We start from the raw sequence: 19,372 nt of genomic DNA, 5'->3' as shown, positions 1-19,372 counted from the left end.
ACCTAATCTCAACACAAAAGGAAATTAGCTATAGATACTCGCAATAGATATACAAAGATACAAAGAAGAAGTTAATAAATAACCTCAAAGTCTTGGTGATCTGAGCTTTGAGCGACTCCACCGTGGGTTGTTTCTGTACTTTTTCCTATATTTTTAAAGTGCAAGAATATCTCGATTTGTGATAGTCTTTTATATATGGTTGAAAAGTGGAGATTCAATAGGTGAATGTGGTTTTACTTAGGGAATCAGTCTTTCTTTAAAGTAAAGTAATTTCCATCTCATACACGTGGTTATTGAAGCTGCCTTAAATCGCTAAGAGTATTGGTTTTCACTTAGTGAATTCGCTCTTGCAATCCACCCTAATCATTGTGACTCGATTTGCTTCACGCTAGCTTAGTTAATCGATTTCCCTTGTTTTTCCTCAACAATCTAATATTTACAAGAAATTGTGGAATTTCATAGGATTTCTTGCAAAAACAAGTTAATAAGTGTGTTGATAGTATATTGAAATTTAGGTAGTTTTGACACTTATCAATTACATTTTTTTTTTTGCATGTTACTTTGGTAAAATAAGTTTTATAGTTAATCTAAAAAAAACCTAGTCCAACATTTGATGGTTCTTTGCAACCTTTGATAAACCTGCATGCTTTAATGATACACTACTACATGCATCACTTTCCAATTCATATCTAAACTTATACGTATATCAATTGGTGTTTTAGCTTCCTAATCAAACCTTCAATGTTTCCAAGCAACTTTTGATAAACGCACATACTTTGATGAGAAACTGCTATTTTCCAATGAAACTTTAACTTTTCTCAATTACGGTTTCAACGGAATCTTTGATAAACACACTAAGATTCTGTTTGGTTTAGTTTTTCAACACCAAGAAGTGATTCTACAATCTTTAAAAGTGAAAATTTGAGTTTTTAATGGTGTTTGGTTTGACTTTTAAGAATTGATTCTATTCTCCAAAAACAATTATCCTTAAAGCTATGAATCTTAGCTTCTAGCTTTTTTAGAATCAATTCTACGTTAAATTTTCTATTTTGATTATTATAACCTATTATTTTCCTTTATTGCCCTTTATCAATTCTCCTTCTTTTTGCTTTGTAATTTAATTTGATAAACCAAATTTAATTAGAAAACTTAACGAACCAAATTAGCCCCCGAAAAATGTTTACGGTCATGACTTACCAAATTTTGAATTTTTCTTTACGATGTCCCCATTCAAATTTACTGTATTTTTTCTTTTACATTTTTTTTGCACTATATTTTATCATTTTTGCCAACTAACTCTAGTATTACTTAAATATATTTTATCAAAAAATATAAAATATATGAAGAAATATTTTGTAAAATAAAATTAGTTTAATGATCGTATTTTTTAAGTTTTAAATTAATATATAGAAAATTTATTTATTTAAATTAAATAATATATCTACATTTAGTATTGATGACATATACATTCGACTAAGCACATTTACTTGAATTTAGCTATGTCCATTTTAGTAATTATACATTCAAAATCAATTTTGATAAAAACTATCCGAACGACATTCAGTTTGTTTAATCAATTATGAATTATTGTATCCAAACATAAATCAATTATCTGAAAATCAATTCTGTCAGAATCAATTCTATCAGAATCAATACTATTAGAATCAATTATATGCAAAGTTGAACCAAACACACACTAAGTTTAATGACACACTGTATAAAGATCTAAAATTGATTTTGACTTGTTTGAATGTGTTCAGGTAGAATTGATTTTACTTTTACAATTGAATCTATTTGAAGTTAAAAATTATAACTTTTAACTTTTACAATTGATTTTAACCTTGAATTTATTGTTCAATCTCCTTTTACATGAATGTATAAAACTAACCGGTGTAAATTAAATCAATGATAAAAAAAGTTATAGATTAAATAAACCATCCGATCACTGTTATAAGTAAAAATTTACATTTTAGATTCATTCAATTAATGATGTATATAGTCTTTATTATAGACCACACACATCATTTAATGAATGAATCCAAAATGTTGATTTTTGCTTATAAAAGTATGATATTATTTAATACTTTAGCATTTTTGTTAAAACATTAAATTATATTTGATTTTAAATATTAAAAAGTCAAGTTTTCATAAATAATTAATTTTGATTTGACTAGGAAATTACTTAAAGGTTAATTTTTTTTTTTAATTTGATTTGACTTAGTAAATTAATTAAATTATTTTCATAACTTAACAAATACATCATCTTTGAAAACAATGGGCCTTGAATTAAACAATGGGCCTTAAAGCATATCTTGGCCTTAGAACAACAACATATCTGAGGAAGTGACGTGTAGATTATTATTGGAGTGAAAGAAAAACGCAAGCAAAAGCAATAACAAACGTTTCTGTCAGTGACTGAGTGTGGCACCTGTTCCTGTTGTGTTGTTCTTATTCCCATTTAGTGCAATTTACAAACATGAACAAAAAAATGAAAAAACATCACCTTAATACACTGTACTAGGATGTTTCTTGTTCCTCAGTAGACAGAAGAACCTTCAACTTTGCTATGTCTCTTCTTTCATTATATGTAAGCTTTTTCTTACTCTTTTTGTTTTTGTTTTTGTTAATTGAATGATGAAGTTTGCTAATTTGTTGGGTGCTGAAGAGAAATGCTTGATTTGTGAATGAAAAATGAAAATTAATGATTTTTTTTACTTGAAATGGAATCATTATTTTGTTCAGTTTATCTGCAAGGAATCTCTTTTATTTATTTATATTCTTTGTTTTAAGTCAAAATAAATAATGGGTTTTGTGTCTGGAATGTTTCTAGCTTCAATTCATGAGTAAAGTTTGTTTTTTTATTTTTTTATTTTTTATTTTTTATTTTTTATGTTTTTCTGTGTTATGCTTCAATTTTTCTTGTTTGTGGTTTGAAGTGACTTGATGATAGTTGCCAGGTTGGTATAGTTTGTGTGGATTTATCTGGTAAATAGGAGACAATTGCTTATGATTTATTGTAAATATTGTCATTGATGAAAAAAATATTGTTTTGAAATTGCAATTTAGAAGTTTCTTCTGTCAGGGATTGCCTCTATATAGGAATTTATGTTAGAGAATCTCATAAGGGCCCTAAATGGTCCAATTGAATTTGTGAATCTCATATATTGTTGCTACTGGTAAAAATGAACTTGTGAATCTAATTTGATCAATGCTTACTTTTTTGTTTTTGTCCTTGTTAATTGCATGATAAAGGTTATAAATTTGTTGGGTGGTGTAGAAAATGCTTGAACTGTGAATGAACATTAACGATTTTTTAGTTGAAATGGAATCATTATCTTGTTAGATTTATTTGCAAGGAATCTTTTTTTTTGTTTGAAGTAAAAATGAATAATGGGTTTTGTGTTTCTAGCTTCAATTTAGGAGTAAAGTTTGTTTCTTTTTTGTTTTTCTGTGTTATGCTTCAATTTTTCTTGTTTGCGCTTTGAGCTGACTCGATAGTGGTCAGATTGGTATAGTTTGTATGGATTTATGTGGTAAATAGGAAAAATTGCTTATGATTTTGATAAATATGGTCATTGATGAAAAAATATTGTTTTGAAATTGCAACTTAAAAGTTTCTTCTGTTAGGGATTGTTTGTATGTTGGAATTTATGTTAAGAGAATCTCATATGCGATTTGATGATTCAATTGTTGCTACCGCTGATTAAGGTTTTCAAGAATTTGTGATTGCAGAAGGAAAAAGATCTGAGAGAATCACTGAATCTACTTCTTTGTCTTGCTACCTAGTTAGTCATTATATTTATATAGATATAGATATTTATATTTACATAGATTATAAATGCGAGCTTCCATTTTTTTTCTTCTGCATATGTTGTATGAAATTTTCTGTTACTGAAACTGTCTTAGATTTTAAAACAATCACAATATGCTCCACTGAAGTTTGAATGAAGATTTAAAAATTGATATTTCAAATGATTGTGGCGAAACTTGTCTACCCTTTTTGCATGAGTTCATATTTGATGATACCAATTACAATCCTCAAGAACTTTTGAACTAACTTACTAGTTAAATTAGGAGAGCAATACACAATCAAGGACTTGAAATTGGCTCTTTAGACTGATTATGTATGCTATCAGAATTCCAAAATCTTGTGAACTATCTTTCATTCTATCACTTTTAACTGTCTACTTTTCTGGTGTTTGTTTTTACATCTACAGGCCCAGGGTAGCTGACGCTAATGCAGATTGTGACTTATTTATGTTTGGCCAAACATTCGTCTTTTATTCGTTCAATATTGTTTGAATCGTAGCATCGAATAGTGAAGCAGTTCTTTTCAGATAAGTATAAATGTTTGACAACAAAGTATTTTTTACCTACAAAAGAAGGCGACACTCTCAAAGTAGAAGTTTTGTGCTTGAAAATCAGCAAAATTCAGTTGGTGAAGATGCCCGTGATTGTTCTTTATCTAAACAAGCCAAGCTTACTAATGAGAAGACATCAGAAAAACATGAAGAAAAATCAACGGTGAGATTCTAATGCACCTAGGTTGACTAATGTATTTCTACCACATTATTCTTTTAAACAAAATACTACATGTAAGTGCATTGATGTATATGGAAAGTGAAAAGTATATTACTTGCTTCAATTACTATTATGTATTTTTTTCAACCTCCTAGATTGGGTTGATTCTTATGAATATGATATGAAGTGCTTACTCTTCTTTCTGTCCGTATATTTCATAGGATACTAGTGATGGACAAAAGCCGTGCTTTGAATGCATCAAACAACCAAATCATTCAACGCCACTTCCAGTTCAAAGGCCAGGTGTCCTGGTCCCGGAACCAGGGGAGCTTGGAATTTCTGATGAAACAGAAATGACAGTTACTACGAACGAATCCTTTTTAACAAGACAGCCATGTGAGGATAACTCCAAGAAGGATGTTGATGAATTTCCCCCAACAAAGAAGGCTTCACAGAATGGTTCTGACACACAGAAAAATTCTTTTGTAGGTGAAAACTCTGGTAATGAATGTGACAATGGTTCTAATATAAACAATATTTCCCCGTCAGCTGAATTGGATGCTGGGAATGATTTCAATTTAATCAACTCAGAGACATCCATTCCAAAGGAAATCAGTGCTGCATGTGACAATGAATCTCTTGTTTTGAATAAGTCAACAGATAGATCTACTGAGTCACCCTCGGAAGATAATTTTAGGAACCAATCTGAAGAAAAGGTAGCACAGACGAACTTGGCCGGTCCATTAATAACCTATCGATGTTATAAAAGAAAAAGGAGTATGGATGGGACTGATAAGGAAAACATTCCAGTGCTAACCAAGTGGAGTATGCTTGCAAATGCTAATCCTGATTCTTGTGATGAATCATCTTGTGATGAGTCTCCTGCAAATAATGTACTAGACCTTAACCAATCAGTTGAAATTTCGGAAAGAGAGAAGCCACTGGGTCACACTCAAGATGAGACATCTTGTAGAAGCAGTTCTAGGGTTTTTCTAACAGATCTTAATCAATCGGTGGAGCTTTCTGAAAGAGGGGAGCTTGATCAAACTCAAGAAAAAGTATGGCTTCCTTGTGATTCTCTTAAACCTTATGATTTGTTACTCAAAATTCTGATTGGTCCATCAATTATGATATGCTATATGTTTAAAAGAGTATTCTATGATAAATTTCATATTTTTGTTGAGAACATTTAAATATTTTTCCTCATTGCTGATTTATATATGTGTTGGCTGGTAATAAATGCAATGAAGCATGGTTATAGTTCTTTCCTGTTATGTTGGATTCAAATTTTAGACAACATATTATCCGCTTAAAAGGTTTCAGCTCCTTTATTTACCAACTCTAGGGCAAGTGTAAGTTTGGAACATGTAGTTTGGGTGTAGAGAATCTCATGCTGTCAAAAGGAATGTGTTGACTTCTGTTGCGACATTATTGGGTTGATAGTCTAAGTATTTATTATCCATGGTTTTGTTTATTTATGTATAATTGTTTGTTTTTAAATCTTCATTAAATGTAGTGATGCTGATATGAGATAGATAGCTTAACTGTAGTTTTTGATTTTTTGTCAGGTGAGAAATGCTGACACTCCAGGTACTAGTGGAGTTGTTTCTGAAACCTGGTATATTCCATCAAACTCATAAACTAAGTTTTTAAATATTATAATGTCATAGAAAATCATTTGTTGGTCTTGAAAATGATTGCATATAAATGTATTTGTTCTAACAGTATGACACAAGTGGGAGAGCAACCGGGTCATGGGGAAGACATAGTGAAAACGGACCCCCATATGTCTGGAACAGAAGTTCCAAGCCAGAATTCTCTGATGCACAAGGAAGCCGAACATGTTGATAAGGATTGCGAAGGAATCCCTGTCAATGTTGATTCTAGAGATCTCTGTCATGCTTCCACAACTGCTGACCAAGAACTAGAAGAGTTGCAACCCTCTGTGAAAAAAGCCATTCAAAATGTTCCAAGCAATGACATGAAGAAAAGTGGAGGGCACCAACCTCAGTTTGTCCTGCCTGCTGACTCTGCAGGTATTACTAAGCATTCAAAGTCTGTTTGAATTAACTTATTTGAGCTTATCTACTGACATAGCGCTTGTGTTAGCTTGCTTGAGAAAGCTTATGGAAACTGCTTATGACATGTCTATAATCTGTTTTCGGTTTATTTCCATGTGCTCTCCAGGATGATTGTTTGAGAAAGCTTATGGAAACAGCTTATGACATGTCTATAATCTGTTATAAGTTTATTTCCATACCCTCTTCAAGATAACTTGTGAAATCAGCTTAAAGCTTATACGAAAACAAGTTGACTTTATTTTATCTTTTGTTGTAAAAATAGCTTATACATAAACACTTATGATAAGCGCTTATGCTATAAGCATTTAATTGAGTTGTTTATCCAAACATGGTCTTAACTTTTAACGTGCAAACAATGAATCTGGTGTTTTGTTATGAAGTTTTGATTGGTGATAAATATTTTTCTTGAATGCTTTTACATCCATAATTGCATTTCTTTGAAGAGTTCATATAGCATTTTGCATGTGATACAGAAGAGAACACTGTTGAAGTGAACCTTGGCTCTGACAAGCATTCCCTTCCCTTGGCGATGAGAACTCTTTTAGCCAAATCTGACTCTACAAGCAGTAGATCTGTCATTGTTGAAAATCAAGTTACTCAACTGGCATTTTTAAACTCCAGCAATACGAAGGTACACAAAGATGCTTTTACTTCCCTGACTTCAAGGGTTACATTTTTCATATTTTAGAAAAAGCAAATTATCATGCAGGGAATCCTGTTAAACATTTCCGGATTAGGGGTAATAAACAAAAGTTGGAATCAATGGTCAATGTAATGGTTAATCCAAGACCAACTGGATAATACATTTTACCCCCTAACTGGAAATATGTTTTACTAAGACTTTCTAAATGTCTTTTTTTCTTTCTTTTTTCATAAGGGTATTTATGAATATCAACTATGAATTCATGTTATATGTTGCATCTCCAAGATGATGGCATTGTCCATTATTGATATGTTGTTCTCCGCCCCTCAGGTGATTTCAGAAGGAAAGACTATCGATGATGTCTGCTCAAGTATTACTCAATCTCAGTCAGAACAAATGCCAACTGTTTCTCTTTCTTTGGGTTTATCTCTACCTGTGGAGCATGAGACTAGAGGTTGTTTGTCTACACTGCCTTTGTTTAATTTAACCTCTGGAACTAGAGATATTGTCCAAGATGGATTGTGTCAGTCTTCAACGAACCGGAAACCATTGCATCTCCGGCACAAGGCAGTACTTGACAACATTGTAAGCAAAACAAGAGCTTCAAATGAAAGAGGAAAATTTCAGGAAAATTACAAGCCGCACCCTATAATGTGGTCTGAAGAGGAGTTGGATTTTCTCTGGATTGGTGTGAGAAGACATGGTAGGGGCAATTGGGATGCTATGCTCAGGGATCCTAGATTGCGGTTTTCACCATTAAGGGTACCATGGGACCTTGCTGAGAGATGGGAGGAGGAACAACTTAAACTTTTGAAAGATAGTGTTCCACACTTCATGCATCCAAATACAGAAAGAGCGGTGGCGGCGGCAGCGTTGCAAGGAAACACTTGCTTCTTAGATCCAAAATCAGGTACTTGGAGACAAAATACTATGGAGGAGACTACTTTATCACCTGAAGATGCATTTTCTTACAGGGAAAGCAACCCCTTGAAGAAATCTCTTGCGAGGTCATTTCTTCAAAGTAACACCACTGTACGTGGTCTTGCGCCAAATATTCATTCTGGTAGAGCTTCTTACAACAACAACATAGATAAGTTTGAATTAGGATTTTTCAGTTCTCCAGGAAGCTCGAGTATTTCTAGGGAAAATTCTTATTCAAATGATTATCCATTTAATTGTTCGACTGCAAAGAATAATCTGCCACAATGGCTCAGAGAAGCAATCAATACTCCTCCAATGTCTGTAGAGCCAAATCTGTCTGCAGAGCATTGCTTTGATGCTGGTGGTAAGTCAGGCTTTCTGCCTCAAAATCATTTGACTGGTTTGAAGACAAATGAGGTACATATCTCAAATGCTTCTCACTATTCAACCTATTCAAGAAGAAAATATGGGACGCTGAAAATGAACAAGTCTCTTGAACATCATGTCAGCAAACAAGACAATTTGATTGTTATTGACAGCGACACATCTTCCGAAGAGACTATATCTGACGATCACCGTGCCAGCTTGAAGATTTGAAGAATGTATGTTCTGTTAGACAATCCTGTTCAAAACATATGTAGTGAGCTGTAGAAAATTGTTGTAGGTGAATGTTGCATGGTTTTGTAGATTACCAATTTATAAAAACTTAGGAGCTGTTATGACTTTATGCCAAATGAATATTAATTTAATGTTTAACTGAATCATTTAGGGATTTCAAATGGTTATATTTATTTGACTTTTCATAAATGGTTAGTATTTATTTGGAAAAAAATGCAGTGTTTCATTATTGTGTTTGGTAGGTTTTGAGCTGAAACAGGCCTTCAAAAATTTGTTAATGTGAGTGCATTGAATTTTTCAATGCACTCATGCTCAAGGCTATTGGGCATGATGCATAAATAATACAGGGAGTATGATAGACTTTGATATCACATTAGATTTTGAGTTTAACTCGATAAAACCGGGTAAGGTAAGTATTGTACAAGCTTTATAATCTCTATATCGGTCATATTTATAGCAAATGGAAAACTTTGGTTTATTCTGCATTTCTGCTAATGTATAATCATTCTATTCTATTGAGTGAAAAAAGTAAAAAGTAAAAACAATAGGTAGTTTTAGGGTTTTGTAGAGGGTTTCTATTATTGGACGTTTACAAATGCCTCTACCTATGGAATCCATCCACTGGTGTCAATAAACAAATACCTCTCTCTCCTATAACTATTGCCGGTAATGATGCCGACAGTGATTATCTTCTCAATTTTTTGTATGGCTTGGCATATGAACCATCAACTGATGATTACTTGGTAGTTTTAGGGTCCTATGAATGCGATGATGGCTATGATCGGATATCTAGTTCACTTGACTTGGGGATTTTCTCATTGAGAGCTATTAGCTGAAAACAAATTCAGGTTGCTTCTCATTTGCCTTATGAGAGTATTACCCACTCTGAAAATGGTCTCACCAGAGTCGGGTTGTTCTTGAATGGGGCTATTCATTGGCTGGTTTATAATTATGAGACAAGAAGGGATGTTATTATAGCCTTTAATTTAAAGGAAATGACAATGTCAGAGATAACTCTTCCAAATGATTTTGATATTTGGTATGTTTCTCCTCTAGATTTTGATATATTGGTACTTAATGGACTAATTAGTGTATGGGTTTCAGATGTTGTTACAGTTAAGATATGGGTGATGCAAGAATACACAGTGCATTCATCTTGGACTTTCTCTATGCATCCGGCTCCTCAAGACAATCATTTTTCCCTAATATCCTTTACAAATTGCGGTGATATAGTTGGAATAGTTGATCATGAACGTGGATTGAAGAAGTTTAATAATAAAGGACACCTGCTAGAGCATGACTCCTATCATATTTGTTTTTCAGAAAGATCCCAAATGGCGGTGTATACAGAGTCTCTTCTTTCATTCCCTAGCGGCACTGATGAAGCTTAAGAAGATGACTAATGATAACAAACATGAAGAATGTGATTGTGAAATATTCACATTTACCATTTCTTAATGTTTATCTATTTTGCATTATGAACTCTTGCTATCATGAAGCATGAAAAAAATGATATTTTTATCTTATTCAAAATTGATGGATTTGCAAGACATAACACAATCAAGATTAGAGTTGGTACTTGAACTTCAGCATCTTTATTTTATTTTATTATGTTTAATCTTTTACGATATTTTATATATTATTGTTGCATTAATATTAGCAATTTGCTTTCTTCCTTTGTCCCCTGCACCCTTTCCCATATTGTTCTTCCATCCATTATTCTACATGGTTTTGTGTTGTTCATTGCTTATTCCAAGTGGATGTAGTGATGCTGATATTAGATATATAGCTTAGAGGATATAAGAATTAAAACAGTCTTGTGTACAAAACAGACTGAAGTATATTTTGGCACTGCTAAAATAACTTTTGATATTTTGTTTTTGGATAGGCAAATGCTAAAATGTTTGTGTGTTATGTTAGTTTTTAGGGTTTGAACCCTCAACCTCCAAGATTTTGGATAGGCAAATGAGGTGGAAAATTTCCATATTTTGTTTTAAGAACTTTTTTTATGAAGTGTACCGAATTGCACAATTTAGATGCACATATATATTTTACTTCCTCAATTTAGATCTTTTATAGATAATTTTTCGTATTTTATTTAATTATATGTATGTGTCGGTGCCCTACATTTTTTAAAGTTGACGAGTTCGTGTTGTGTCGGCTTTCTGTGTCGGAGTCCGTGCTTCGTAGCTTGATTCAACCATCTATTGTACTATACTAAAAAGTTAAAAAAAATGATTAATAGTGTTTTTCACCTCTGTAATATAGACCATTTCCAGTTTTCGTCCCTATAAAATTTTTGGTTAGGTTTTCGTCCTCGTAATTTTTTTTTTCGGAAAACCCCCTCCCCATCCAACTCAACAGATTCGCTTATGTGGCGCTGAGTTGGCATTTTTTTAATTGGCCACATATAAAAAAAACATTTCCACATCAGATTTTATTTTTAAAAATAAAAAAAATATTCAAATTTTTTCCAAAAAATTTAAAAAATCGAAAAAAAAAAAGATTTTTTCTAAAATAAAAAAATTGAAAAAACATAAAGATTTTTTTTCGAAATTTAAAAAATTTGTTTTTTTATGAAATTAAGAAGATTTTTGTGGAATCTAATAAGTTGTTTTCTGAAGAAAAAAAAATTATTACCAATATTTTTTTTTGTATTTAGATTTTTTTTCCAAAAATTTAAAAAATCAGAAAATATAATCAGATTTTATTCGAAATTAAAAAATTCTGGATACAAATTCAAATTTTTTTTTGGAAAATTTTATTCCATAATTTTTATAAAAAAAATCTTTTTCTAAATTAAAATATTGGAAAAAAATTCTTTTATTTTTTTTACGAAATTATTACGATTTTTCCATTTTTGCCATCATCATGGAAATTCAATTTTTCCTAGAATTAAGATCTTCCTTAGAGGAGGCTGAAATCACAAAATCTTATAAAAAAATTCTATGGAACTTAATGTATTTCAAAATTTTCTAAAATAATTCGAAAAAGTTCAGATTTTTCTTTCAAAATTAAATAGTTGGTTTTTTTTTATACAAAAAAGTTTTGTTAATAAAAAATATTTCCAGAATTTAAAAAAAAAATCCGTAAAAAAAAAGAATTTTTTTCTAATATTTACAATTTTTTTATTTTCAAAAATTAATTTTAAATAATTGTTTATTTTTAAATTAATATTAATGAATCTGCTGAGTTGGATGGGGAAGGGGGTTTTCCGAATTTTTTTTCTTCTTACAACGGAAACCAAACCAAAATTTTTTTAAGGGCGAAAATCGAAAATAACCTATATTATATTAGAGATGAAAAACATTATGTATTTAATCCTTGCAATTAAGGGTCGTTTAAAAAATGGTCCCTATATTCGTTAATTCTTGCAATTTACCCTCCCAAAGTTTAATCACTTAAAATTTGATCCCTGAGCCCATTTAATTACTGCCACGTCACTGATTAGCTGACGTGGCAGTTCTAATTAACTTATTTCATGTGAACGGACCAATATGCCCTCAAATTCATCATCTTCACTTCTTCACTTCTTCCTCCTCACATAAACCTTCTTCATCTCTTCACTCCCAGATGCATTTAATCTTCTTAATAAAAAAATACTCTCTTCAAGATTTCACATCAAAATTTCACACTACAATTTCAATTTTCAATCCCTTTGTTCTCCTTTCACCTAAAAACCAAAACAAATTCTACTATTATCAAGAAGTAAAAATCAGAATTCATCATTGATCAATATTTTCGCAGATCTAGTGGGGATGAAGATGGATTTTGACAGCACCGTTCATCTCCAGTAGCAGTTTCATCTCCGGCCGTTGCAATAACCACCTCACCATCAACTCTGGCCGCCACCACTCACCTCCTACCACACCAACAACACAGCATTGCTACTGTTCACCACCGCCATCATCTCCGCTGAATCACGTGTCCAACCCACCTTCTCTTCGGTTCTTATCCCATGCGTGGTCGTGCCGTCGTGGATGATTTCAACAACCGTCGTAGTCTCCGTTTAATCACCGCAGAGGCAGCTGTGAAGATCGGAAGCAGATCTGTGCAGATTGAAGGGTATTGAAAAAAAAAAAAAACCATTCAAGCAGATTCGTTCAATCAATCGTGGATGATTTTAATTTTTTTTCTTTTGATTTTTTGAAAGAAAAAAAAAACAATTTTGATGAAGAAAGAGAGATAAGGCAATGGTGTTGCATACATGGTGCTAAGGAAATTTATTAATTGTTATCTTTTTTTTTTTTTTTTTTTTTTTGCAACAGAGAACTTGTTTATGCAATTAATCTTGAATCATGTATTGAAATTTTATATGATATGATATGATGATATTTTTATTTAGTTTCATGCTATTGTTTGTTTGATGAAAGTGGGGGAACATGGATTTGGTAAAATTGTGTTGCTGGGAGAAGACTGCAAGCAAACGAGAGGGAAAAGGGAGAAGATGATGCCAAGGGTATTTTGGTCTTTTTGCAAGTTACATCAGCTAATCAGTGACGTGGCACTGATTAACTGGGTTGAGGGATCAATTTTTAAGTGATTAAACCTTGGGAGGGCAAATTGCAAGGATTAACAAATATATGGACAATTTTTAAACGATCCCTAATTGCAGGGATTGAATACATATTTAAGCCTTTTTAAAAAAATGATATTATCAAGTTTAAGGAGTGTAAAAGTGTGTTCAAGCAAAGAAAATAATAATAATTTGGCACACTTGTATGACATGTGTCGTATGGGTCCTTCGGTGTCCATGCTTGAGAGGTTAGTACTCCTTCGGTGTCCCATAGCTGACCAATCGACCTGCCTGCTTGGGATGCAAATCTTGATCATGGAATCTGATTAGGTTCAAAGTCAATAAGAGAATGAGTTAATGAAAAAGTTTCAAATCTAGCGTCTATGATTAATTTGATTATTACATACCTCATGTGAATCATAGCAGTTTTTGATTTTATGACTAAGTTTTTACATGTTATAAATCTAATCGAAAATCATATTAGTTGGTAGTGAAAATAATTACATATGAATGTATTCATTCTAACAGTTTGACACATGTGGGTGAGAAACTGCTTCACGGGGATAACATAGTGAAAACGGACACTCAAATGGCTGGAACAAAAGTTCCAAGCCAGAGTTCTCTGATAATACAGAATCTAGAATCTTGGTAAGAATTGCCCAGGAACTTCTATCAATGTTGATTCTAGATATCTCTATCCTGCTGACCAAGAACTTAAGGAATCCCAACCCTCTGCGAAAGAAACTGTTCAAAATGAAGAAAAGTGGAGGGAACCAACCTCAGTTTGACCAGTTTCGTTGATCAAATTTGAGTTCGACATCGATTGCAATGTTTTCACAAAAGCATAGTTAATCCGACCCTTCGAAGCCTGACATGTTGTGAGGCTTTCTTTGGTAAGTATTATTTAATAAGTGATAATAGACCTCCAGTGAGACTGCACCATGGGGACATAGTGAAAACTGACACGAAGCTGTTCAAAATGTTCTGTGCAATGACATAAGGAAAAGTGGAAGGAACCAACCTCAGTTTGACCTGTCTCCTAACTCTGCATTTATTATCGTTCACTTAATCTTTAATGTGAAAATGATAGTAAATCTGATGCTTTGTTCTATAATCATGAAGTTGTGATTGATGATAAATATTTCTTTGGACAGCTTTTACATTCATTTTCGCATTTGTTTAAATGGTTCATGAGGTAAAGAAGAGCACACTGTTGAATTGAACATTGGTGCTGACAAGCATTCTCTTCTTGGTGCCAAATCTAACTCTACGAGCAGTAGATCTGATATTGTCGAAAATCAAGTTACTCAATTGGAATTTTTAAACTCCAGCAATACAAAGGTACAAAAGGATGATGTTTTTACATCTGACTTTAAGGATGATAATTTTCATAATTTACAAAGATGTCAGGCCTGTCCATTATTTATATCTTGAATAACCAGATGATTTCGGGATGAAAGGCTATTGATGATGTCTGCCTTAGTATTACTCAATCTCAGCGAGGTGGTTGCATGGTGTTGGTTGAAAGAATGATTGTGAAACAAACTAAAAGTAATCAACCAAAACATATGTCCAATCTTTCTCACTATTCAACCTACTCAAGAAGAAAATAATGGATGCTGAAAATGAACAAGTCTCTGGAACATCATGTCAGCAAACAAGACGACTTGATTGTTATTGACAGCGACAAATCTTCCGAAGAGACTATATCCAACGATCGTCGAGCCAACTTGAAGGTTCGAAAAAAGTATTTTCTGTTAAATAACCCTGTTCAAAACATGTTCCAAGCTGTAGAAAAATCTTGTAGGTGAATGTTGCATGGTAATTTGTATCAATGTTGCGTTTTAAAAGGATGCAGACTCATGAAATATGTCATTAGTTGCATGCTTAAATTAGAACTATCAATTTTCTTATGGAATAAAAGTGTATTTAATTTTCTTAGATATTAAATTAGAACTGTCAATGATAATTCTGCTTATCATTCACTACACCTTGGTTTTTTGCCTCACCGATCTTATCCTAAAATTAGAGGTTCGTGTAGAGGGTTTCTATTATTGGACTGTAACACATGCCTCTACCTTTGGAATCCATCCACTGGTTTCCACGAACAAATACTTGTGTCCAATTCTAATAACAATTATTTCAAGTTGCTCTTTGGTTTCGGATACGACCTGTCAAGTGATAATTACATAGTACTTTTGGGGTCCTACAAATACAATTACAGTAATACTAATTCAATTGACTTGGAGATTTTCCCATTGAGAGCTAATAAGTGGGAGGAAATTGAGTTTGATTCTCATTTGCCTTATAGGAATACTGCTCGCTCTAACGGATGGCCCAGAGTTGGGTTGTTCTTGAATGGGACTATTCATTGGCTGGTTCATAATCATGAGACCAACAAGGATGTTATTGTTGCCTTTGATTTAAAGGAAGCGACAATGTCAGAAATAGCTCTTCCAAATGATTTTTATACCGATTACTCTCCTGTAGATTATGATTTGTTAGTATTTGGTGGACTTATCAGTTTATGGATTCTTGAGATGGATGCAGTTAAGATACGGGTGATGCATGAATACGCAATGGATTCCTGTTGGACTCGAACTCTTGTTTTTTCTATGCATCCTGCTCCGCACTTTTCCCCAATATCCTTTACAAAATTCGGTGATATAGTTGGAACTGATTGTAGGGGTGGATTCGTGAAGTTTAATGACAAAGGACAGCTGCTAGAGCATCACTCCCGTGGTGATTGTTACTTTGTAAGATCTCAAATAGCGGTGCATACAAAGTCGTATACAGAGTCTTTGCTTTCACTCCCTGGTGGCGGCGAGCAAGCTTAAGAAGTTGACTAGTGATAACAAACAGAGGAAGAATGTGATTGTGAAATTACCACATTCACCATTTTCTTAATCTTGTATTATGAACGATTGCTATCATGAAGCATGAGAAGTGATATGTTTTATCTTATTTAAAATTGAAGGATATGCAAGACATAACTATTAAGAGTAGAATTGGTACATGAACTTCAGCATCTTTATTTTATTTCGTTATGTTTTATCTTTTGCGGTATTTATGTATTATTGTTGTCTTATTATTAGCAATTGTTTTACTTCCATTGTCTTACCCTCTTATTGTGCTTACTTCCATGATTGTGTTGTTTCATCGCTGAATGCTTGGCTGATTTTCCATCAATTTCTGACTCATCAACATAGTAGATACGTGAGGAATTTTGTTGCTTTTTTAAATGCTTCTAACCCATTTGGTTTCTCTTTTAAAAAAGCATTCTAATTAGTTCTTAGGGAATCCTATCCATAGATTTTGATGCATCTCTTAAGGATCATTCTGCTTATGCTTCACTGAGCCTTGATTTTATGCGTCACCAATATCGTCCTCAAATCGGAGGTTCGTGTAGGGGGTTTGTGTTTTTTGCAGTCTGACAAAGGCTTCTAGTTATGGAATCCATCCACCGGAGTCTACCAGCAAATACCTAGGTCTTCTATAACTATTGTATTCGATCATAATAATCCCAATCATAATATTCTCGTGTTTTTGTATGCCTTTGCTTACGAACCCGTTAACATATGATTACTTGGTAGTTTTGGGGTCCTACAAATGCGATGATGATCCCAATCAAATTGAATTCATATCATGCTAGCAATGCAATAAATCATCTATCACGACTTCAAGAAGGAAAAAATTGCTAATATTATTAACAAAGCAATAACATATAAAATGATACAGATCAAAAAATTCAAACAGCCTAGTAATTGCACCACCCCTAGTATTCATAGCCTCTCCTAACTTGCATCATCCCTTACCTCATTGAAGCCACCATGGCTGACACATAATTGGGGTTCTACTTATTGACATTTTTTTAGAGGAAGTTGACATTTATATAATTTAAAAAATGAAAACAACCTGAATAAATAGTTAGACTTTTGGGTGGTGTAGACTAAATCAACTGACAATTGTTCGAAAATCATAAACGTAAAAACACAGAACCAGTATTGTTCGCAAATCGATTGACGAACCATATATTACAATTGATTGAATGCGAATTGCAGATGGCTGAGATTCAAAGATTATAGTTGCTAGAATACTTGAGGAGTTGTAAGTTTTTATGTCATTTGTATAATTTTATTTTTCAATAGTAACAATTAATGACTAATGAGGAAAAGGTTGGAGTTGTAAATGTGAAGTTGGAAAAACCAAAAGTCCGAAAAAAAAAAATGAAGCAAACAAAATGATGAATGATGAAGGAGCCATTGGTGTGTTATCCAGGGTAAAATCAAAATGATGAATTTGAAAATTTGTGTTTGTGTATTTGCAGGTGTTAGCATTGGTGCAAGTTATATCAATACATAAAGAAAAAGAAAGTATTCGTAAGGCAAAGCTGTTCAACCAAAATGGAGGCTACTTACTTTTTACGGTATAAATTCTCGTCTTATGGAAAAGGAGAAAAGGCAAAACTTTTTATAGCAGAGGAACTGCAAAGAGCAACAGATAGCTACAACCAGAGTTGGCGCGGTATATAAAGTAATAATGTCACTGGAAGGAACCATAATTGCAGTTAAAAAGTCGAAACAGCTTGACAGGAACCAAATAGAAGCTTTTGTCAAAGTATTCATCTTATCTCAGATCAACAGCATGAATTATTTTGAAACATATCCATCTGAAATAACCGTGTATAGAGTCTTTGCTTTCATTCTCTGGTGACACTGACTACTGAGCAAGCTTAATTAGAAGATGACTATAGTGATAACAAACAAGTAAAGCGTGATTGTGAAATTTCCGCATTTACATTTTCTATATATTTATCTTGTATATTATGAATGTTCGCCATCAAGAAGCATGAGAAAATGATAGGTAGAATAGTGAAACTGCAAGTAGAATGAACATAATTGGGAGTAGACATGAACTTCATAATCTTTATCTTATTTCATCATCATGTTGTCTCTTATAGTATTTTATGTATTTTTTATGTTAATATTAGCAATTTGTTTCCTTCCATTGTCATTGTCCCCACCCTCCATAATAATGTATTGTTTCCTTCCATTCTTGTACTTTGATTTTTTGCTTGAAGACTTGATACTGAATTTACTACAAAATTTTGTAAAAGCTATAACAAACGGTTGTAACAAAAAAATTGCTTTTTTATAGTTATATCCAAACAAACTAAATTATTATTTTAAAAAAAGTGATTTTTATTAAGGAAAACATAGATTATGATTTTTCATAAAATCCCTAAAAAATAATTTCTAAATGATTTTATGTCAAAATTACTTTTATTTTAATCTGTAACAAACGGACCCTTAAAAGATTGAACCAACTTTGTAACAAAAAATTCCTTTTATATAGTAGAATCCAAACAAACTAAATTATTTGTTTTAAAAAAAATGATTTTTATTACGTTAAACAAATGCAAAATAGATTATAGATTCTGTTTGTTACAGATTAAAATAAAAGTGATTTTGACATAAAATAATTTAGAGATTTTATGAAAAATCAGAATCTATTTTGTGTTTGTTTACCATAATAAAAATCACTTTGTTAAAACAAATAATTTAGTTTGTTTGGATACAACTATATAAAAAGAATTTTTTGTTACAAAATTAGTTCAATCTTTTAATCCATATTTTCTCCCTCCTCTAAAAAAAATCTATTTTTTGAGAAGCTGCTCTTAACAGCTTCTCAAAAATCTATAACAAACGGGCTCAAAAATCACTTATTTTAAAAAAATAATCACTTTTAAGTGATATTTTACAGATTTTGAGCTCGTTTGTTGTAGCTTTATAACAGATTTTTAAAACCTCTATAAATAGCTATAACTATTTTAAATAATCATCTTGTTTCCTTTTTTATATTTTAAATAAAAAGTTTGATATCCTATATACCCGACTAATTAAGAAGATCAATTCCACCAACTATTTAAAGAGGTTTCAATTTCTTTCATAATCAACGGGCTCAAAATCTGTTATAGTACATAGAGCTATAACTATTTTTAAATTTGTTATAGCTTTTTTAAGAAAAAAATCATTTATTTAAAAAAATAATTATTTTAAAAAAATAATCACT

General features: G+C 32.2%; 1 protein-coding gene across 1 annotated transcript; it reads left to right on the top strand.

Annotated features, from left to right (window-relative positions):
- Window positions 1–2,351: 2,351 nt before the first annotated feature.
- Window positions 2,352–8,957, top strand: LOC11409690 (uncharacterized). The gene is made up of 7 exons (XM_024770401.2): window positions 2,352–2,587; window positions 4,218–4,524; window positions 4,743–5,579; window positions 6,090–6,139; window positions 6,247–6,557; window positions 7,076–7,233; window positions 7,576–8,957. Exons 2-7 carry the CDS (start codon window positions 4,348–4,350, stop codon window positions 8,761–8,763), a joined length of 2,721 nt encoding a protein of 906 aa, XP_024626169.1. The 5' UTR covers window positions 2,352–2,587; window positions 4,218–4,347; the 3' UTR covers window positions 8,764–8,957.
- Window positions 8,958–19,372: the final 10,415 nt, after the last annotated feature.

The sequence above is a fragment of the Medicago truncatula genome, chromosome 7 (assembly GCF_003473485.1).
Source record: "Medicago truncatula cultivar Jemalong A17 chromosome 7, MtrunA17r5.0-ANR, whole genome shotgun sequence".
NCBI classification, from domain to species: Eukaryota; Viridiplantae; Streptophyta; class Magnoliopsida; order Fabales; family Fabaceae; genus Medicago; species Medicago truncatula.
Note: the sequence above shows the minus strand (reverse complement) of the source record. Positions and strands in the feature narration are given on the sequence as shown.